This window comes from Rhopalosiphum maidis, chromosome 2 (genome assembly GCF_003676215.2).
Source record: "Rhopalosiphum maidis isolate BTI-1 chromosome 2, ASM367621v3, whole genome shotgun sequence".
Lineage (NCBI taxonomy): Eukaryota > Metazoa > Arthropoda > Insecta > Hemiptera > Aphididae > Rhopalosiphum > Rhopalosiphum maidis.
This window is the reverse complement of record NC_040878.1, coordinates 64,462,524-64,487,934: the sequence shown is the minus strand read 5'-3', so window position 1 is coordinate 64,487,934 and position 25,411 is coordinate 64,462,524. Positions and strand designations below refer to the sequence as shown.

The window sequence follows — 25,411 nt, the reverse complement described above, 5'->3', positions numbered from 1 at the left end:
CGGATCACGAGCAGAGGAAACTACTATGATAATGTTATGCACATTTGAAAAAAAAATAACTTAGTTTTTAATTTTAAAGTTTTTTTTTTTAATTGACTGTAATTAAATCTTAAATAAATTAACCAAATGACAATATATATGATGTACACACTCAAATATATATATATATATATTTATGTGTGTGTTATATACATATACAATATACATATAATACGGTTTACTATGTTCGATATTTTCTAACAATATAATGTTTTGAAAAAAGTAAATACGTATATTACTTCTTAGCTTTCGGGATTGTTTCAACGGAATACATCAGCCGTGTGCTAATAAACAAAGAACCTTAGCACCTCATCACCAACGAGAAAAACAATGTTATGCACTTACACACATACTTATATTTATATGTTTATATATATATATATAGCACGTAATATGAACACTTGATTATGAATAACAAAAAAAAAACGTAGAAAACAGACGAAATATTTGTTTAAGGACCAATAAGAAACCGCTATATATAGTAACGACCCTATTTCTAATAGTAATATTATTTCTTATATATGCATATATAAATATATTATTTACATGAACAGATAAATATAATATAATTTTATGATAACATTACAGTATAATATAGTATTTATATCTGAGCATAAAATATATAGTAATAGTATGAACATGAATTAAAACAATATAATATAATAGTATATACGACTACATCTTATGGAATAACGATTTCGATATACGTTTACAACAATATTATCATAATAACGTTATTACCGAAATGGAGACGTCCCTTTATCTCGCTTGTCGTTCCGAACTAGAGCGACAGCATCAGCAGCACTTAACCTACGCACTTGAGCATCGATTTACTTAATAATCCTATGACAACAACGAGCTTGTCGTATAACCGACCGGACAGTCTTCTTTTACCATAATAATATTAAATATTTAAATATACAATAATATAATATTATACTATCAGTTATTATTCGAGGAAACAAATAAACGTAGAGTAAATCATGTAACAACAAAAACAATGAGCGCTTTTTTTTTTCTACGTTCATCAAATTATAATAATTTATAATAATACATCTTATGCAATCGATAATAGTTGTTATACACTGCAGTTCAAGTAAACTACACCGGAACGGTATCTTCGGCGTCGTAGTCGTCGTCGTCGACGTCTTCGGAGCCCCCATCGTCGACATCATCGACTTGCAATCAAGTCGGGTCCTTGTCCTTTAGCGCTTGGATTATGCAGTGCTTGATCTCGTCCTCGGACATCTTGCTCAGCGCTTCCAGTTCCGTTTTGGGCGCTTGTCTGAGCCACCGGAACACCTCCACAGTCTTGCGGTTCTTGGTCGGCCGATGCCCGTCGCTAGACCGGCGAGCCCTCTTTACCTCAACGATCCTCGGCAACGTGGCCGGTGGCTCGTCATCCGATTTGCGACGAGTCGACTGCTGTTCGCCATTGATCACCACCCTGGGCGGTCCCTGAGAGTAGCTCGACTTCCGCGATTGTATACCCAAGTCGGGTCGTGACGACGAGGTGTCCGACGAAAAACTTGACCTAAAATGTTGTGATATAATTATACCGTGTACCAATATACACTATTGAGCTGTCCATTGTTCAACTGGCCACAGTCGTTTTCTAAGTCAATTATTTTATATATTTCTACATAATTCCAAGAAAATATTTATATTATAGTACATAGCTATATCCTATTTACAACAAATAAATATAGATAGTAGGTACTTATCGATTACCTATCACAACAATCTATGCAACTTTTTGGCAATTTGAACTACTGCAAGTTATCAAGGCTTATCAACTGATTTATATTATTTTTAAATATTTTTGTAATATACAAGACAAAATAATACTAGTAGATTTACTCAATAAAACGTATAATGCATATTATATCATGACGCAATGACGTAATTAAGATTTCTTTAAAGGGAGGAGATATGACTAAAATTGTTGATGTCAAATGGCTCTGACTTTTATTACTTATTGATAAATTGATAAATAAAAAAAATACAACTACTATAACCATATAAAAATAGCTAAAAAAAAAAAAAAAAGGTGGGTCAAGAGGGGGAGATATATCTTCCTAATCTCTCCTCGTAAATACGACACTGACATGACTTGCCAATTACAAACTAATTTTATAAAAGTGCCTGCAACAGCTACCTATTGACAATTTTTACAGGATCATATAAAACATTTCCTAATTATTTTCATAAGTATAAATTGAATTCTTCTTTTGGATTATAAAATTGTTTTAAAACAATATAAATCCAACACTGTCATATAGTGACAATCAAAATAATAAAATTGTGTTTATCAGAAAATCTCTTAACGTAATCGCGCTAACCGATAAGTACTAACTATATATTTTATATGAAAACTATGCAAGTATTTATTATTATGAATTAAAAGTTTATCTGTTACATATTTGACAAGAAATTAAGTTATAGATGATCATAAAACAAATTAAAATACTTAAAATACAACGCGGCGAGATTGCGTTTTTGTTAACATTTACAAGTTTTTACAGTTCAAACTATATAATTAATTTTTTTTTCAAAATCATAAAATATTGCAAGTATGGCCAGTTATAGGATCACTCTGTTTATAATATTTTGTGAACGAGTTGTACCTAAAAAATACTCCCGGAGACAGTAGGTTGGGGCTGCGAGGTAGATCGTTTTCCACGTATAAGTTATTGTTGCTAAGTTTTGCCCCGATCAGTTCAGATGCGGAAAATATGCTCATCCTGCTAGAATCCGCTGGGCTAGGATTTCCTGATGACCGTCTGATAAGTTGTTTTCGTGTGTTGAAATCAGGTGGACTGTTGGATGCTCCCTGGCTCAGTCGTCTGCCCACGGTCTCTGAATAACTTGCTACGTCCGTGCTGTACCGACGGATACTTAAGTTCCCAGAACTCCGTGATCGCTGCTTGCTGTAGCGTCTACCGAGGCTCAACCTGAAAATCGTTTTGGTCGTAGGCGGTCATTTAAGTGCATATTAAATACTCTGATATAATAACAATAATGATAATTAAATGCAGTGTTTAGCTCTACCTGGCCGGTGACAAAAATTTTGCGGTTGTTCGCTTTGGAGATTGTCCTGTGGTTGGAGAGTTTGATAATGTTAACCTGACATTTTGTTTTTTGTTATCCCTCTCTTCCCTTTGTATTCTAAAAGTACATAAATACAAACGGGTAAATAACATACATTTAATAACAATAACAATAATAATAATAATATAGTAATAATAAGACAAACAATAGATTTATCAAAACATACAAACCTTCGGATCTCTTCAATGACTTCGAAGAATTGACCTTTCCGTTTTCTACGCTCGAACTCTTTCTGTAACAATAGAACGGGAAAACGATAAAACCTTCAGTCATAGACTATTTGTAAATATATTTCTAACCTGTGCATGTTGAGGATGCATAAAAGGCAAACTCACTCGACGTACGCTTTTTTGAAACAGCGATGCGATTTGTCCTTGTCTTAGCGTGTGCACTAGTTCTTTAGCCGTATGTTGTGGCGATATAAGTTCTACGCTATTTATGAATTTGTAAAGTTTCTGAAAAAAAAATTGTTTTTAAATATTATAGACTACGGTAATCTACCAGTATTCAAATTTATAGTAGCTATAATAAGTTAACAATATTATAATAATTATAATAAAATATACTAGTAATGTTATTATACAAATGGAATTTGTTTCTATACAAATAAATAAATAAGCATAGTATAATAATAATATATTTATAAGTTTAGTAATGTTGTTCAACATACTTGACTGACAAACATCATATTTTGGTTTCTCCATATCGAATCTGGCGGCTTTTGACGAAGTTTGGGTAGCGCGTAATGATAAAAAGCGTGTTCTAGGCAGAGGATAACGGCGCCCGCTAGTATTCCACAACCCAACATGAGGAAAACACCTAAAAATGCGTCGACACCTAATGGTGTCGGTTGTCCAAGGTCTGATGTTTCCAGTTCGCGATTGACACAAGGTAAATCGCTGAACCATTTATTTTGTAGGATATCCATAAAACCGTTGTTTATATACGTTGAAACAGCTGCAGACACCTTTTCCTGTTATACATAAAATTAATTATTATAAATTGTTTTAATATTAACAATACATAATACATTAACAGACCTTTAAAACAAAGTTTTTAGTCATGCCCACTGCATAAACATCATCATAAAGTGGATCTCCGTGTGTTTGGAGCTTACAATCATGATCAGTTCCACTATAATAGTCCAAAATGGGTTTGTCGCCGATAAATATGTCCAAACTGCCATTTCTAAGTTTTAAAACAAAATTAAATAATACAAGTGAAGAATACTTTTAAATTATACTTATATATTTTTTACACTGTGTGAAATCAAAATAATATAGTTTTTTAGGTATAAAACTACAAGGCAAAGTTAAGCTATACAGTTATAAATTCATATCAGTATAATGAGACAGAATTTCCGGGAGATTAAAAGTATTAATAATTAAATATTAACTTAAAAAATTTAGTCTATTAATCTGAATAATGTCCCCTTTTAATCTTAATACCATTTCGTATTTTTTCCCGTCAAATCAATTAACCTTTTTGACTAAAAGCTTACATTCATTGTGTGAAAAAAACTATCTCGCTTCGAAGATTTTTTAAAATAATTTTTTTTTTTAATAATGATTTAAAAAGTATAAAACATATGTTAACGTGTAATAATGGACTAGACTCTCACATACAAAGCATTTAAGGAAGAATAAATGTGTATCTAGCCTACAAATCCTTATTTAGATCTATATATATATATATATATATATATAACACTATATATCTTATGCAGACATATGGAGAACATTTAAACCATCTAAAACTAGAAATCATCCAAGCATTCTAGTATATTTGTCTTAGTCAAATAGCGACATCCTTTTGGAACACGTATATTTATTATTCTACGAAAACCATTACAAAGACATCAAAGTTGTCACTTAACTATAACTCAAAATTATATTCCTAACTTGATCCTCGTTATAATATACTATAATAAATCGTCTATGTTCATTAACTCTTCCCAACAGTCAGACATGTAAATTAAGTTGTTTATTAATTATAACCAAGATCTTATTGCAATCAATCAATAATATTTTTTAACAATGCGATATTCATCACTGCGACTCATTCCACTAAATTATTTTTATTGCCCAAACGGTAAATCAAACCATCTTAAAAATATATATAAATAATATAGCTTACGCGATATTTTTAGTTTTCTCATTATAAATTAATTTACCTTAACATTCGCATGCCTGATGCTGTGTCGGGAACAGAATATTTTTGAACGTGTTGCCATAGAGCTGGATTTTTGTCTTTTAAATAAACCTCTGCAGACGAAGATTTAGCCGATCCGACTTTCATCAAAAACATCTGAAAATTAAATATTATGTAAAAGTTGTACAACTTAAATTTTATAAACTGGTAGTATTATAATACAATAGTACGACGGTGTTCGATACAATCGTGTATTTACATTTCGATCGTTGTAATCCACTTCAGCGTTTTGAAATAGAAGCGAAGCAATTAGAGCTGCGATGTTGGCAGTGTAACTAGCCACGAATATAACGCAAAATCCGCCCCAAACGTTAATTAAAAATTTGTTTGGCCACGATTTCGGTGCTTTAAAATTGACCAAAGCGCCGCAGAGCAGTCCCCACATTGCCCACAACGCCGAAGGCATACTGTGAATACGTATAATAGTTATTTTTCAACACTATAAAACTATCCAAAAACAAATATATTTACCCGAAATTCTTGGATCTCTGTCCTGCCGGAGGGATTTAAGCCGAACGGACTGAACCATTCGTACAATGCCACTGCCACTGTGGTTACGTGAAGTGACACGAATATAGCGATCCACAGGCTCGGACTTAGTGGCAACAGAAACGCAAGCAGTGGAACGTTAGTCTTTCTTTTCGGAGCGACCATCATTGACACACCGCTGTAGAAATAAGGCGTAGAAAAGTCAATCCACTTCGATCTATAAAACAAAAAAAATAAAATATTTCCTATAAGTTGTAATTATTGTTTTATGGCATCGTTTATTTGACGTGAACCTTGTAGACGTGACGCTCAGTGGACAGAATGCCATGTGTGCGGTACCGGACACGAGTTCACCGACCACTCCATTCCAATGGAGCTTTTGGGTCCCAAACGTACCGTCAGCGACCAAGTACAGGTGAAAATCAAATTCCAAGTCTTTCGACATTTTTTCCAGCAGGTCTATGGACAGCCCAAAACAGCAATACGTTTCCGGTAACGACGAGCTATATATAATAACGAACATTAGTAATGATATAATATTATACACTTGTAATAATAACTATAAATAGGTATAGTACTTGTACAGAGCGTTTAATACGTTTGGAAACGCTCATTAGCTTAATTAGGACTGATCAACGATAATATAATATAATTAATGAGATTATTAAATATTTTGCACTACATAAATGCACTGCAATATTATTTGTTATTGCTTCGCGTAAGTATTAAGACATGCATTATGCATATTATAGTAATTAAGAGTTTCCAAAATTATAGAAAACCTGGTATAGGTGTAATACTATAAGTGTTTTGACCACGCTTACTATTGTATTGCTGTGTGTTACTCACTTTTTGTTCGAGTTCAACTTGACGTCTTTGAATATCATCGTTATGTTGTCTTTGTTAGTTGTCGTCATTTGATAACATTGTATACCGCGTAGACACTGCCGATCCTGTTGCAATGGTGCGTGCATAACGAACGGCGGCCCAATGGCGGTTACCACCCTGTACACAGCACGTCTGCCGAGATTAGAGGTCGGCACCATTTTTCCGCCAGCCCACACCACCGAGTCCAACTTGACCGATTGTCCGCCAGTGCTAGACGGACCGACGGTGCCGACTTTCTTCCAAGCCCGCGTATAACCATCTAAAACAGATAGAGAGAAATAAAAGTAAAAAAAAAAAAACCACGCACTTAGTGAAGTACACAATATTATATATATATATATAGGTAGTTGTATAGTAGATGAGGCAAGCGCGGAGCGAAGAAAAAAACTTTTTTACTTTGCCTTTAAACTAATTTATCTGTAGCGGGAAAAGGAAAAAAATTGCAACAAAAGACGTTTAGACGTTTAGTGTTGCAGATCGTCAACCGGAAAAAAAATGGTATACCGCTAAAATAAAAAACCACTTTATATCTGTTAACCCTGCAGTGTTTATATATATAACTATATAAGGGTATGGCGATCTTTACCCAAAGTTTTAATTGCGTTCAGGGTCGACCGGAGATATTACGCGTAGAGCCGTAGACGCGTATACGTTGCTGTATGCGTAATGCATATATTATTATATTATTTTCGGTCAGAGGAAACCCGTTTTGCACCTGACCATCCGCACCGTTTTCACGTCATACAATACGTGACCGAACATTTTAATAAAAAGTTTTGCATCATCTATTCAAAAGCAGTATTCCTCGGGGCACGTGAACCAATATTTAACTTCGAACGTCCCGACCCCGCGGAACGTATTGTACACGGTTTATCGATTTGGACGAATAAATACGATGTATTTTGTATCGTAGAAGTTGACGACTGTGGCGGAGAATTTCAAAAATATGTCGTCATCGTCTGCGTCTTGCTGTAATAATTTTTCCGACCATCTGTTTCGTGGAAACTAAAACGGATTAAAACACCGGTGGTCCACAGCCGCAATATCCCATATACTTTTGTTCCTTTTTCGTTTCATCATTATCAATCACGCACACACACACACTCATGATACACACTGTTACATATAATACCACACTAGCAACATCGTGCTGTAATAACATTTTAAGAACTTTCAAGTAAAATGAAAACGATATATTTTATTTCATTATTATACGTTTTGTTTTATCGCAAAAGACAACACTGATGTAACAATATTATATTTTATTCTTAAATGTGTTGATGTGTCAAAATGCCAAAACAGTTCTATCAACATAAACATACAATGTTATATAATGAATATCAATTTGAATTTTGTATTTAAACAATATAAATTTATATTTAATATACAGACAAATGTTTTTTCTGCATAATATATACTTACGGTTATAATTAGTTATAAATATCATAGTAATAATGTTATTATAATATGATTTCGTACCCCTAAAACATTGTGCACCTGGTGTGTTTTTTTAAATTTATTTTTAAAGACTCGATTCGAAAATATTTAAAGGTATCGAGAGAAAATGATTATATAGCAACAGCACCCGTCATCCAATAAAATTAATCACCAGCGCCGGTGGTTTTTTTATACTCGATATTTCAAATTGTATGTATTGCAGTTTGAGTTTAATGACTCGTTCATCCGGTAAATCATTCGTTTAATGGACTCTGCAGGAGATCAAAATATATTATTATATTGGAGGCCCTAAATAAACGAATAAAAATACCAAGTGTGTTACGAACGAATTTGAACCGCATACCTACGATTTCATCGTTGCACAATATATGACATTAATTTTGAAAACTGTTATCGATATTGTACAGCATAATAATGTACGCTATTATTATGTAAAAACTAAAACGCCCTATTTGCGTAATACATTCTTCTCTATTATAACGATCACGTGGTTTAACACCATGTTTCGGGTTTTTCTTACTTCTGTTTCTATTATTGAGTGTGAAATCCTTTTTTACTTATCTGTCAATTTTTCACAATCAGCACATTTTCGAAATGCGCTCTTCTATCCGCTTACACGTTTTTCATCGAAAAAAAAAGGCATAAATATAGGTATAGGTACGTGTACAGTTACTGCTACAAGCGTCATAATTCAAACCAGTAATACCTTTTTGTATACTCGTGTACATGCCAATTTTTCACCGAATTGGAAACCGTAGTACATGCGACCATTCTGATCAACGCCCTTTAAGTAGAATACATGTAAACGAAAATATTAAGACGCGTATTTCTACTTTGCTCATGCCGTGTAGTCCTGTTTTTTTTTATCCTATATGGCACGTTATAGATGCGACCACGGTGTTATTTATTCAATATATAAATATATGTTATATAATGTGCAAATTTTTTTTTTACAAATATCGCAATAAATAAACGTATTCAGGGTTACTGTCGTCGTACGCCCTCTCACACGCCTGCGGTTACTTTATCTAATAATGTTTTGAGTTTAACGACATAAACGTGGTAATAAAATTTTGTTCGGATTCTATATGAGATACACGTAACTACAACAGTTTTATTTATTATTTTTAACACCTAAAATTGAATATGCGTATTGATTTTTTCATTTAGCTATATAAAGTATAATAATTCCTATAAGATTTAAATTCTCGGCAGAATGAAAAGTTTTTACAGTCATATATGTATATAATACGAGTTTCAAAGATTGTTGAGGTATTCGCTTAACAACAATTAAGTCAACTAAAATATTTGCATTACATTGTTTTACTCTCTTCACACTTCGAAAAATTTAAATCATTAATTGGGATTTCGTATGAAAAACCAAGATGTAATTTTTAACGACTCCTTTCAGTTTTAAGTTTATTATTAATAACTCATTCTACAATATAACAGCTTATTAATAAAAAAAGCTTATGGATTTTTCAAGAATAAAACATAGTTTTATTAAAACTAAAAATAAAGAATAATATTGAGTTGTTTGCATAAAATAATATGCACTTATAATAACTGAATAATATACTAGTATTATTGTAAATTAAAAATCTCATAGGTAGTCAAATCCTCTTTAGACGCATATACAACATATTATAATATAAATTGCGTCAACAATCTATAACAGTTATTAAAATTCGATATTAGATATTTCTAAACCGAGTTTTTTATTGTAGGTTTAATATTTTTATCATGATTTAATAATGTTTTATCAAATAATAAATAAAGTTCGTATAAAAAATAAACACGCGAAATACGTTTCAGATTGTATACAAAAAACGAACTGTGAATGATTTAAAATATTTAAAAACAGATAATTGTAGAAGAGAAAATATTGTTTTCAAAGTTATTGAAAAGAAACAGCTGTTCGTACAAAATAGTAATTGAAATTATTTTTGAATTACTTTTATTGAAATTCTACACTTTTGGGGTACACCAGCCAGAGATTTCAGCATAACAGTACGATAATATTTTTATCATAAATAATATATTGAGTTGAATTTTCTAAAACTAGGTATATTGTTACCATTTGCATTGTTCTTAGTTTTATTATTGTTATCATTATTTTATGCATACGTGTGTGTATGTATGTGTGTGTGTGTGTGTGTGTGTGTGTATGTGTGTGTGTGTGTGTCGGGGGTTTGGAGAAGTGATATAAAACGTACAATGATTAACGGTTGCACATACATGGCGGAAGCAAATTGTTTCGCACATGGTCACGCCCCTATAAAAAGAATAATATATTATATTCAACGCGTGAAGTGCAACTGAAATTTTTCCGTACATATATATTTCAAACTTTAACTCGCATTCTACACTCGATAGTCTCAGGACGACTCCCTCGCCGGGAAGTTTACAGACAGTTCATGTAAGTATATATAAAGCACACACGCTACGCGTCATCGATTTACAATAAATATTTTGGTGAAAATGTTGCGATAAAACATCTAAAAGCCCGACAAATATCCAGTTACTTGATCTAATTTAAAGTTTGGAAAAAAAGTTGTGCAATCGGGGATGTGTTTTTTTTATGTATACGAATTGGATTACTTTTTTTAATTCAAAAAATACAAAAAAAAGTGTATAAATATAATGCCTAATAATAATATAATGTGTATATATATATATGGTAAGCGAGAATAATAAATTGAAACTACACAGAAACCAAACATTTTTATTTTTTTTTTTTTATTGAATTTGGTCAGATATGAAATTGAATAGTTGGTGGTCGTGTGTATTAAAAAAAAAAATCATACCTATATATCACATGACATGCGCATACAGATGGATACAATGTTAATATTGAAACACTATACTACAGTAGAAGTATTCTGGTGTTTTATGGATATAATTTTAACCGAAGGAAATTAATGAATTGCACTTCATTGTGCTCATGCATATTATCATATTATATTATGTACGTTGTCAGCGTATTTTAACCCTTCAATTCTGTTTCAGAATACAAGTCATTTAAGGGTGACGAAGTCGGCTATTTATCAAGGAACAAAAATGCTGGCAATTTTTAGTAACGCCGGCCACATAACTGACTGTAAGGAAAGAATAAAATCAAACTATTTCGACGGTCAAAACGACCAAGACGAATTTACATGAAAAGTTATCATGCCTCGTAGAATAGTCGAATATTGATCATTTTATTTATATTTGAAAGAGGAAAACTTTATTCAAGCCGTATTGGGTTCCGATTTTTTAAAATGACTTAAATAATGATAGAAAAATACATTTAAAAAAATGATATACTCGACAGTTTGAGATTATTTTTTATTTTTATTGGGACATCTAAAAGTAGAGTTTTTTTTTAATTAGAGTCCAATTTATTCTATGTACAATCTACATAAAGTCATTTTTATTAAAAAAAAATAAAAATCATTGAAATCCGATCATTTTACCATTGCACGAAGCGTAAGAGCTTTTTCCTGTAAATTTTTATATTAAAAATACGTCAGCTCTGATTGACCTTAAGGCAATTTCATACGGTCGATATGTGAAGTCTCTAAAAAAAAAAAAAAAACTGAGCAAGATTATTTAAACGAATAAATTATAATCTCGCTTTGTGGGAGTTTTCATTCTCTTCAATGAATCATTTAGTGTTTTAAAACGATTAAATTAATGATAGGTGGCTAAGGTATATATAGCGAAATCTGCAAAGAGTTTAAAAACACAACGAGCAAAGTGTTATTAATGTAAATATTTTAGTAATTTTTCTACTCTCTTGGAAGCCTTTCACGCGTCTCCATTTGAGATGAGAAACTCTACGCCCAGTTTAAAGGCAACTATATTTTTTTTTTTTTTTTGAAAAGCGTACTATTTGATGATAAACTAATAAATTATGAACGCAGGGGCTGGATTCCATTTTACAAATACAATGTTAAGCACGGAGGGACTATTATTGTAATACGTACCTAATATATTAGCTACTTAGGTACCTAAGTTAAATATTTTAAGTCTACATCAGTGTATATTATAATAGCTGTAAATAAGCTACTTAGATACGTACGTACCACATTCCAAACTAGAAAATAACAAGGCGATACGTTTATAAAGAATACGCGGAAATTCTGTCACAGGAGTGAGAAAGTTTAATAAACCGCATTAAATTCGACGCAAAGGGCTGATCGTGTGCATATTGTTTGCTGTTGCAACTATATGTATTGAAACTTGAAAGCGATGTACAGTGTTATATTATGCGAACTATAATAAACAACGCGTGTACGCTTAATAATTATATTTCATTCTTTTTTTTTTTTTTTACTTGTAAATCCAATATGACATTTTAGAACAGTTTTACATTGATAAATATTAAATAACATGGATATATTAATTAACGTATAACAGCTATTAGCTATGAAAATTGATTTGAATAATCTCAACAATTAAATTAACGCATCTGTTCACATTGTTTTAGTAGTAATCATGTTATTATTATTTTTTGCAATCGTTAATAAGTTTAGTGCTGTGCGTTTGAAAAATACATTTTAGGATCGTATTTGGAACGTAATTAGTTTGTTAATTCGTCTTTTGTGAAATCATAAGAAGCTCTTATAAAGTGGTTATACGGTCGGTCGTTAAGTGCGCACGTGTGTCGATGTTCGCTCCGTTATCAGTGTTCTGTGCAAAGGTCAGCGTCAGTACGCGCATAATGCACCATGGACGGCGAACCTAGATATTACAACAATTTCGGTACTCAAATTCCATCTCATGTTGCCAAACAACTCTTAACTGTTTACGATTCCAAGGGTAATGTTATTCCCCTTCAAAATGCGGACGGAGTAACCACTTTGGTTCCGAAATTCAAACGAAATTTCTCATCATCTTCGATTGGTCCCCATCACATAATGAAAAAAAATCTAAGTTCTTCGTGTCACCAAACCGGTTTGCAAGCCAACAGTTAATATGGACAATGCGGTTCGGTAATTTTACTTCAAACCAGCAACATGCAAAGCATACCACTACTCTTCCCCCTACAATCTATGTGAAAAACGTAAGCGATATTACCTTATTTAAAAACTCGTTATCGAGCAGAATTGATATCAATCGGCAATCATTTAAAGCCACTCGATCATACCTAAGCGTTAGGCCTAAAGACGCAGATAGCTTCGACGCAGTCATTAACTTTTTGAGGGAAACCAGTTTTGGCTACCACTCTTTTCTTCCATCACATCTACGTCCTTTTCGGATTGTAATTAAGAAATTACATCATACGACGCCTACTTCTGATATTTCTGAAGCTCTGGCCACCCTCGGACATACTGTCACAAGAGTCTCAAATATTTTAAAGCGCAACGTTGCTCTACCACTATTTTACGTGGATCTAAAACCCGCCGAAAACAACAACAATATTTTTAATGTATCATCTCTTTTCCATACTCTGTTAAAAATCGTAAAAACCGTACAAGGTCAATCGGGGTCCACCTCAATGCCACTATTGCCAACAATACGGTCATACTCGACGGTTTTGCGGTCATCGTCCACGTTGCGTCAAGTGCGGTGGTGATCACCTCACCTCCGAGTGCAGCAAAGACAGTTCTTGCCCAGCCAAATGTGCCCTGTGTGAAGGCGACCATACGGCGAATTTCAAAAGATGTCCGTCATTTACAACTCTCCGCAAATATCAATCCAGTATTCATCGCATGCCACAAAAACCTAAAACCTCATATCCTTATAATACAAATTCTAACTCTAATCCTGGCTCTAAGCCCAAATCGTTCCGAAAACAAAAGTAAGAATATTTCCGTAATCGAAACGTTGTTATCAAAATTTTTTCTGAATTTCACTGCAATCATTAATCCACTTATATCCCTTCTTTCCACTGTCCTAAACAAAATTAATTTACCTTAGTCACACCAGCGTTACGTCTTACTCATACATCATTTCATTTTTCATTCCGTATAATACATTAATTAATTACTATTATCTATTTTAGTACTTTATATTCTTATTTATCATTATCTCATCCGTATAATTTATATTATATAACTTTATATACTCTCTATATTATTATGCTAATGCATCCTACATATTTAGTACATGTATATTATTTGTATCGTCTTATTTTGCTTATGTACATTAATTGTCGAGCCGTAATAGTTTTGTATTAATGGCTAATAAAAAAATAAAATCTTTTGTGTACACGCGTATAATAGGTAAGTATAATTTCATAGTATACAAAATGCGCAATAGCTGTGTATTTTCATAAAAATATTAATTATACGTGAAGCACAATAATTTCGACGTACATATAAACACTATACGCCCGTCAACTACCGCACGCAATGCCATTGTTATAAGTAATAACCTATATACTTCCAGCTCGTCACTTAAAACTTTTATTAAAACAGGGTCATCCGGTGTCATAAGTGTTTCAGACTAGTTACATGTTATTAATTTGCTGAAAGTGTCAAAGTTTGTGAATGGTTTAAAAGTAATTAGGTTATTTTTGAAATATAAGGAAGCAATGTGGCACATTGTTTATATAGTAACGGGCGAAGAGTAAACAACAATGTTATGTGTTTTTAGTATAATATCAGTTTCATTAAATTAAAACGGGAACACGCCATTGCACTAACGTCATCCGGTGTGAAATGTTGTCACAAAGGAAACGCAGGCGAACAAAAAAAAATAAAAAAAAAATTGTACAAACAATTGTGAAAAGATGAAAAGGAAATACACATTTTAACTATATAAAGTTCATAAGTATCATAAATCAGAACTAAAACGCGCGAGTTCGGGTTTTGGGGTGAGCGGTGGTGATATCTAAAATGGGACCCTTGGATTTCGTCCGAAGTATATATATTTATCAGGATAATATGTAAAGCGTAAAATATGAATACGCTCGTAAAATCACATTTTCGGGCAATAAAGTAAATGTATAGAATGAACGTTTTACGATTTTTCGGCGTGTGGCAAAAAACGTTATTCACGATAGTATTAAATGTGTTATCAGTTAAACGTATGTAATACGTGAGTACGATTTGAGAGCGATTATTGAGATAAGAGCGTGAGATGGAATGGACCGAAATGCGAGCAAATAATGGAGTTTCCGACGGACGTCGGATGTAAACTTGTATATAATAACAATAATAATTGTTATAATATTTTTTTCCCATTAAATTTATTTTTGTTTTCGACACGATATTTTCCTAGAAAACAACATCGTGCATTACTGAGCAGTTACATTTCATATCGCGCACAGCACAACAATTTTGTCGTTTTAAAGTTTCTGTGGCTATATGTATATAATAATATAGGTATATAATATTATGTGGAGTTGCGCACAGATACAATTTTATAAACATTTATTACGATGAACGGTGCGGTAGTTTTGGTCGGGACGATATTAAAACTCGAGTTAACGAACCGCGAAACGCGACGCATTACGACGACATCGACTATCATATCATATAATATACATGTACTGTGAAAATGTGGTCAGAAAACTCCCGAGACAGATAAGAGACCTCGCCGCGCATCGGATGAGAGGAAGATACTATACATAACACCATTAGATGTCGCTCAAAAACTTATTCGAATAGAATCGTCGGACACGAAATACGTACACAATACTAACAACACTTCATGTTTCAATGTTTACCGCCCTTAAACACTGGGCCTAAAGCTAGTGTACACCACCATATATAATCGTATATTATTATTGTGTATTCAAGATGTGACATGTCGTTTCTGAAGTACAAAGTATAGTCTTTGGACAAAATACAAACAATCGGTCTGACATAACTACAGAGTGATTCACTACGAATGAGCACTTCATAATTAATTTATTCAAATTCTGATTTTTGATATTTTTAATTATACTTAAATACCATATTTTTAAACTTTCAAGATTTTTCGTACTACTTTAGGAGTGTCATGTGGCGATCAAACTTCTGTTTTCAAACAAAACCACCAATTTTCATTGTAAATTATTTAGTAGATATTTTTAAAAATATTGATGTACCTAATTTAAAATTTTAACAAATAATTTTTCTGTTATCAACATTTATAACAGTTAGATAATAGTTTTTAAAAGAAGTTTTTCAAAAAAATAAAACAGTATTTATTATTTTGGATCATTTTTAACCCATAAATGTTTAATAATTGAATTTAAATTATTTAATATATTTTAATGGTTAATATAAATTGCTTATATGTTTAAACTATCAAATGGTTCACATCTTTCAAACGCACCGTGGACCTAGCTATTATCTTTGGTTCAAAATGTATTTATATTAATATTTTGATTTTGATTTAGTCAATTTTTTTTTGAAAATTCCCCACCAAATAATTTACAGTAGAAAATTTGTATTATAATTTTTGATAAACAAAAGCTATTATCTTCACTGAAAACTTCTTAGTTATACAAAAATATCTTAAGAATTTTAATTGATGGTCTTTGTCCTTTGAGTATACTTAAAATTCTTACTTTCTTTAATTCGAAAAATCAGAGTTTATTAACTGTATTAATGAATAACATATAAAAAGTGAGCATGAATGGTGAATCACACTGTATACCTACAGTACAACTGCATGGGTAGAACTCATCCTTTGTACTTATTGTGTCGTTTTCTCGGAAGCCACATACGTCACAGTAAGTCATTTAAAGATAAATTCGACTTGTTATATCATTATTTACGTCAGCTCTTTTATACTTTTAGCTATTATTGTTAGGTACTACATCACAATCTTCTGTGCTCGATGACGGATGCACGAAAAATCCCAATGACATAAGTAGAAATAATATCAAACGAGTTTGAAACCTACTTTGACACTACTATTAGTTCTATACTAGAATAATATTACAACAAAAAAGTAGATGTGAATTTTCGGAAAGTTACAAAACTTAGACTTACTATCTATATACCACTGTCGTATAATATTATGTATACGTTTTCGGAAAACATTATTGTTTGTCCATGCGATACACACCTGAGCAGAGTTTATTTTCATCAAATTTAAACAATGCATAAATAATATTATAGCTGTATTTGATTTAAAAACTATATCAAATTAGAAATATTATTTTAACGCAACAGGCGGGATATACATTTTTAATAAGTCTGTTGACTGATGACGTTACCCGCCAAGGTACATTATTTTATACAATTTCCAGTTAGAGCCGCCAAGGGCTGGCATTACTTCAACGTTAACTTTAAGGAATCATACTTTGAGTTCCTAAATGACATCATAACAGACAGGCAGATGGATAGATGGGTTGTAAATCGAATCTTAACGACTTAAGCAACTTAACGACGTCTACTTGCTGTAGACAGAAACGAACAATGACGTAGAAAAATAATAGGATTTGTAAAAATAAAAAAACAGACATCTATATATATATATATATATATATATAGTAATAGTATATATGTATAGTTTTTATGTTTATAAGAAGAAAGAAAAAGGTACGTTAGAACCAAAACGAGTGAACTAGAACAAAAAAAAAAATGCTCGTTGAAATTACGAAACCAAAATAAGATTATATAAGTACTTAATATGAGAATTAGTTTCCAATTCAAATTATGTGTACTCAATTTAAAATGTTAGAGTACGATATATATATTGTGACCATATAAAAATTAAAATAAAGAAACTAGCAAACAGAATTTGAATATTTCAATTGTTATTATATTAATATATATATACTATGTAAGGTACTGTTTTCAAATGGATCGTTAATAATAATATTATATCTGAAAGCGGAAAATCTAAGTTTTCCTTGAGTGTTACCGTGCGCACATTACACCTACGGGGCTATTGAAATTCAAATTGTATTTTTATTTATGTATAATAATATTTACCTATATCTACAATAGTGCAGTAACATCGTTTACAACCCGTCAGATAATGGAAATTTCAAGTGCATGTACATTGTTCAACCGTAGGCTATGCTGTCTTACAATAATACTTAACTTAACATTCAAATGCCCGGAATACCTACTAAAATGTAATAATTTTATTTTAAATTTAATAAACGAGAAACATTGTAGATGTATATATATATATATTATAATATATAGCCATCCAAAGCACAATTGATTTGTTGTCAGTAAGATAAACTCGCAATTCATACCTCCTATATTAGAGTATGTCGAAAAAAATATAAATAAACGTCAAGGGTGGATTCTGTTCCGTATAGAATAATATTTCAGAGGAAATATAGAAAAAGTATAGGGATAACATTTCTCGGTAAAAATAATAATAACAAGAAGGAAAAATATAATGCTAATATGGCTGCTTATAATATAATATAATATATGACAACAAGCGTTTTCAAATAATAAAATCGATATTTTAATAGAAGAAAAATCATCGAGATTTATATTTTTTGTCTTCTGTAATTAATTATGAAAAAGTTACAGAGTGCAAACGTAGTGTAATACTTTATAGTTAAACAGACAACTGTCTCTGAATATCAAAGCAATAATATAAATTATTGTGTTTGAAAAAAGAATTTTCGCAGAGCTCGGTTCGTTCAGAAACAACTAGAGTTTGTATGTAACCAATGTACATTTATCAACATTTATCATAATTAATCAACGTTTTTCTCAATAACTATTCAGAAATTGGAAAATAACCACTCCTTAAGTAATGCATCTGTGTTGAATTTAAGATTTTAAAGTGGTATTATATTTTAATGTAGCGTAACACATTTTTATGTGTAAAAGAAGAGTTTTAAAAAAAAAAAAAAAAACCGAAAGCCTTTACCGAAGAAATATATATCACTGTAAAATCAATAGCTCGCTCCACTCGGAATCTAAAATTTAATGAGAAAATAATTATCTTATCACCACTATATAATATAGAATATATTATATATTTTTATTATATTCATCATTTAATATCATAATATAACGTAGATAATGGAAATAATAAATGTAAAATACAATAAAATGCATCATCGTCCATCATGTATTCATGTTCAATAGAAATTTTGCAAGTATTTGATTTTACATTGCAATATAATAATATGCCTGCGTTGTGTTTAACCATAAACGGGAAATTGACCAGTTGATGTAACATATAAGTTAAACCCTCCCAAATTATGATCTTAAATTCTATAAAATATATAGACCAGCATCAGGATATAAGGGCAGTGTCTTCGATACGAGTACCTTGTACCTTATGCTTGTAACCTGATAGAGTTATGAGAAGTATTGAGTATTTTGTTTTATAGTTCATTTTTGTCCATGTTTCGAGTACCTATTTATAAACATTTTACTACTCGTATACATTAAAATAATACTTTGAAACATTTTTTTTTCTGTAGATTAACAATTGTTATTAATATGAATAGAATTATTTAGCTTAGGCAATTTTTTTATTGTCATTTTTGTTGTGGAGATTTAGTGTTGATACTTTAAGTCGGTCTCACATACCTCGTATGCTATTGTTATACTTATTTATATTCACCAATCATTGTACTCTTAACTCTCCAATACCTCATAAAATGTCATACGAGTGTATGGCTAGTAAAATATAGTAAATTCAAGCAAATGATTAAATAATTTAATATAATTTTCACTCGCTTAGTCATTCGTAGTTTCACATCTAGAATAGCAATTAATTATTTGGTTCGTATTTAAATTAAATTTGTAAACTCATTCTCGCACAAACGCCAGATCGAGACTTATTATACATGAAAAACATCTCATTTTGGACGATTTTATAATTAAATATTAATAACACGATACAATTATTAAATTATATTTGTTGATATAATAAAATTATTATCTACTAGTGATTAGCGATTTGTAGGTTTCACTATTGTGCTACATATATTCATAATATTATATTTTTATATTTTAAATATAAATATATTATTTAATATTGTAATAATATTATAAATTAGATCAACGGTTATTATCAAATGAGATTATTACACTTTACAATGGTACAATCAATAAACTTAGTATGGTGGACGTACAACACACAGCTGACAGTACTGCAGCGTGCTATAATTATTAAGTAATACTGTAGGTATTTAAAATTTTTTTTTTTGGTCGTTTTAAAATGATTTTTTTATTCTTGGACATAATGATTTACGCCTTCCTATTGCAAAAAATGAATAAATCATAAAATAATGATAAAAACAACAGAGCACTTATATTAAAAATTATTTATGGGGTTAATAACCATTCGTATAACTGAATTTCTAATAATAAAAAAATTCTGAAAGTGTAAATTCCTCTCTCATTCATTGCTTGCTGTAAATATATAACTTAATAATATTTAGATAGAAATTTTATATTGTTATTTTTTTAGTTTTCATGTTTGATACAATGATTTGAGTGCTTATAAAAATTTGAAAAAAAATTAATGAAATTATACGATTTAGGTTTATTTTCTAAAAGAAATTTCTAAATTTATTTTATATTGTTAAAAGCACTTAGCAAGTATATTTTTTTATAAACAATATTATTAATACATTTTTTTTAAAACTTATTTGTACCAGTTATTTTATTTTATATTTATAAATATTGCATAATATTTATCGACTTTATCAATTGAAAATTAAAATATTTTTATTTACATTAAAAAATATTGTTTACAAAAGAACAAGAAGATTTATTAATTTATAAAATGGGTAATTTCAGATATTGGTTGTAATATATTATGCATATGTTAATCTAACGAGCAAATATTCTTACATTTTATTTTTACCAATAGATAACGAATTTAATTTTACTTATTTACGTTAATCTGACGTACAATATGTATGACATTATAAAGAAATAAATTATTTACGTATTATACATGTATATTAGAATGCATTTATATAATAGATATTTTTGAAGTATTTAATAAATACATATTAATGCTATTCGAATTTTACTAGAAAATGTACGTATACAGTGCAACATATAATATTACTTAAATTATATTATTGTTTAATTTTGGTAAACCAAACAAATAAAACAACATTTTTTAGCATTAAAATAAAAATAACGGAACACATATTGTACATGAATAATAATTAAACCTAAATTACCAAATTGGTTCTTAACAGTACATTTCTGACGTCATACAAAACATTGAAAATTAACTTACAACAATTATAGAATTTGACGTAACAAATACAAATACAATTTTCTATTCAGCCGATGTAGTCTGCATAGAATCTACAGAGATACTGATAAGTATTTGTGTGTGATTTTTTGATTACAAACATTGAAACGTACGAGTGGAAACATATAGGTTGAAAGTAAAACACCCGATTTTTATTCAATTTTATTAAAAAGTTAAATCTTTTTAATTGAAATTTTTTTTAATATTAATACATGATTAAAAATAAAGTGTGTTTAGGAAATAATATCCATAAAACATTTTCAATCAACAATACTACCTAATCATTTATTGCATGTATATATTTTTATATTCAAAAATAAAATACGATTAATTTTTTACAATTACTCAATTTAATACAAAACAAAATGTGTATGAAATATAAATTTAAGCAGAAATGCATATCTGAATCTACATTATAATATGTATTATATTAATTATAAAAACAAATTTGGTTTATTAAAGAGATATTGATACATACAATTTAGTATTGAAATATTAGAAATTGAAAGTACCCAAGTCTCAATTTTCAGTAGTTATAACATATTGATTATTATTATTCGTAATGATAATGAAATAAATTAAACTAAATTATTAACATTAATAGGTAAATATGAAAAAAATATATAAAGAAACAAAAGTGCATCAGTGAAAACTTCATTCCGTATCATTCTCTTAACATTGATCAATGACTATAATATGTATGTATACTTAAGAAAACCATAAATACAAAAACACTTACTAGACAACGAGCTAATAAGTATATTATATAGTAATGCAAACAATTTTTTTCTATTAGATTTGAGTTGAGAAATATAATAAAAATAAAACCTCAGGTAGTAGAAAGTAATCACAAAACTTAATTATAGAACTTTATTAATAAAACCTAACTAAAATTGTTGCAAAACTAGTAAAAATAAACAACTTTTCTTAAAATCTACCTTTTGAAGTATGAAATCATTTTTATTTTACATTGTTTTATTTACACACTTCCGAGTAAATATTATTAATGAATTAAGTTTATGATTAAAAATGAATACCAAATAGATCGCAGGAAAACGGAATTTTATTTTTATCTTGGAAGTTTGTCTAAACTTTCAAGTGGGTATATATAATATAAACCAGATGATTGTTTAATAAAATTGTGCAAAAATATAACAATACGTAATTGTGTAATTAAAACTGATGTTCCCTTTAATTGTTTTTACTAATTTTAAAATATAAAAATAATTTAAAATAAAACATAAAAAAAAAAAATAATAAAACTGAGATTCGAGACTGATTTAATCGATTGAATATTCGAAAAAGATCAAAGAAAGTTTCAGATCAGATTAAATACAAATCAGTTTGATAGGAATACGTTTTAACTCTTTTCTAGCATACTGATGGTGGTACACTTATAACATATATAATTTATATAAATATTGTAAGTATTTTATCACATTTCTTAAAATGATCTCAATTTTTTGTAGATGCTTATGTCATAATAAATATAATAATTATTACACATTTAAATTTATTTAATTAAATGCAGTTTATTATGGGTCGTTCTTTAAACTTACACACACAATTTTTACAAATTAAAGAATCTGCAGGGCATTCGTTCATAATAATATATAGATATCTATTGGTCTTATTATGAATTTATAAGCGATGATAAGTCATCGAATTCCAAATAAGGTTCTGAGCGGAGCTCGGTTATTAAAGTGTTAATATCATATTAAAATTGGAAATGTTATAAAATAAAAAAATATACAAACGTGAATAAATACTATTTAAGTATATGTTACAAATAGTAATGAATGAATAATTTTGAAATAAAAATTCAAATCCTATATAATTATCTAAAATCGCAATAATTTGAAATTAAAATAAATCAGAAAATTAATAAAAAAACATAATTGTCAAATTCACTTTTTTATGGATAAGCCTTAATGCTTTAATAGTTTGAATGGTAAAGATTGAAAATGTTTACTCACGGTTTTACATACGACAGTTTTAATTCTCGTGTCATACCACTTTATCTCATTGTATCATCCAAGAAATCAATAATATTTGTATAATTGATATTACAATATGCCATTATCGCGCGTTCGATTAGAATGAAATGTATGGGTAAGTATCCCTTGCTTTATCTCGGTATCATTTACGCACTTGTCAACTAATCGCATCAGCGATAGAAATTTCTTATCTTAAACGACTTGGTTGATTCAGTCGATAATGTTCAGACCGTTCAGAGTTGTTGTTGTTATTACGAAAAATAATATCCCGTTGGCGTACACATGTACAATACAATATATTATATCTTCTTTTCGGTCGTTGTTCTATTAACTCACATAGATATATTCAAAGACTTATTTCAAAACTGTCATTGAGTTCGTAGAACCGTGTGAAATCAATCGCGGACCACCGGTCACCACAATGACTATCGTCGTAACTTGCAATCGCACGGGCTCATGAGAGCCGTTTATCTGGTCGCACTGTCTTACACGCTTTGTAAAACGCGGTCAAAGTACTACCACGTCCACCACCGCACCATCTCCATCACCACCACTACCACCACATCCACCACCATCACTACTACACAGCTGATAAGCGAACAGACGATCAACGCTATCCCACCAAATGTGTCCCAATACTGCGGTGTGTGAGAGTTCTTATGGACAATTTCGAGGGGTGTCCGATTTACGAATTTCCGCTTAAGTGAAGGCTAAACGACCGGCCACAAGACGTGTAACCCTTCTCGACGTGTGGTCTTACACTCAACTGAATATATTTCTTGTGTGTTCATCACGTTTGACGAGGTCGGTATGCATGAATAGTGTGGAGCCCTTCAAACTTAAATACCAAACCTTAATTAGATTTTTAAATAATTTTAAATTTTAAACGTCATCCTGACATTTGTCATCGTATTTATATGTCCACGTAAACTCATATAATAACATATTGTCCTTAATGAATTTTTTGATATTTTAATTACAAATCGATTATGAAAGTATCGTTACAGTCAATACGAGTATTTTACATTGTTGTGATAATTATTTAATAATATTATTTATTATATGAATATAAACAAATACTATGTACTATGTGCATAGACTATCATATTATTATGCATATTATTTAAAATTTCCAACATATACATCAACAAATGTATAGGAATATTCATAATTGTGCTTTAATGTCGTTATTAATTAATAACTTAAAACTCAAAATAACGCAAATAGGTGTTTAAAAAAATTAAAATGACATTTATTGACTACGCTTTTAATGTATTAGATGACTAATAATTATTTGTGCCTTTCTATAAAATAATTGTATATATATATATGATATTATTATTATTATTATTATTATTATAAGTCACTGTAGAGACCGATTTCAGTTAAATGGTCTAGAAAAAAACAAGGGATAATGATTAAAAATAAATTTCTTATTTCGTAGTATTTGGAGCCAGTTTATGGTTTTCAAAGCAATATCCTATTATGTATTCGAAGATTAGAGGAAAATGTAAAAAATTATGACAAAACATAAAAGTAGAAGTATAATTCAATGTATCACTTAATTGTGCAATCATATAAATAATGAGCGTAATTCAAATACGAACTCAGGAAGTATATACGGAGGGTTAGGGAAATTAAAAGTAATTACCTTTTTTACTTGTATCATAATTAAATCTTGATAAATAAAAATTATTAAATGTAAAATTTATTTATCAATTGTTTATTTCCTATGTATTTGATTTTGACGTACTGTCTAATATATTGACTTAAAAAAACCTAAATTAAGGAACCTATTTTTTTTCTTTCATTTTAAAATTTGAAATGCCATTTGATTACTACATGTGTCGTTCGTATTCTCTACTAACACTGTTATTATGATGGTATTGTTAAAATGTTAGGAAATTAATAGAATTTTTATCAAATTACAGATATGTAATCTAAAAACATCGTTCATTTAAATAATTTTAGTTATTCAATATATAACTATAAATATTATACAAATAAGTTACTTTTAAATTTCATAATTTCATAATCAAATACCAAATAGCTGATATAATTTCTAGAACCAATAATGTAATACTTGT

General features: G+C 29.9%; 1 protein-coding gene across 1 annotated transcript in view; it reads right to left on the bottom strand.

Moving 5' to 3' along the window:
- Nucleotides 1-657: 657 nt before the first annotated feature.
- The window catches only part of LOC113551573 (glutamate receptor ionotropic, NMDA 3A-like), a 131,151-nt gene continuing 106,397 nt past the window's right edge, over nt 658-25,411 (bottom strand). Inside the window, 13 exon segments of the mRNA XM_026953881.1 lie at nt 658-1,573; nt 2,667-2,993; nt 3,091-3,207; nt 3,321-3,382; nt 3,450-3,605; nt 3,821-4,123; nt 4,191-4,338; nt 5,324-5,457; nt 5,561-5,768; nt 5,833-5,852; nt 5,854-6,067; nt 6,144-6,353; nt 6,700-6,997. Coding sequence (XP_026809682.1) covers nt 1,225-1,573; nt 2,667-2,993; nt 3,091-3,207; nt 3,321-3,382; nt 3,450-3,605; nt 3,821-4,123; nt 4,191-4,338; nt 5,324-5,457; nt 5,561-5,768; nt 5,833-5,852; nt 5,854-6,067; nt 6,144-6,353; nt 6,700-6,997 — 2,546 coding nt within the window. The 3' untranslated portion in view covers nt 658-1,224.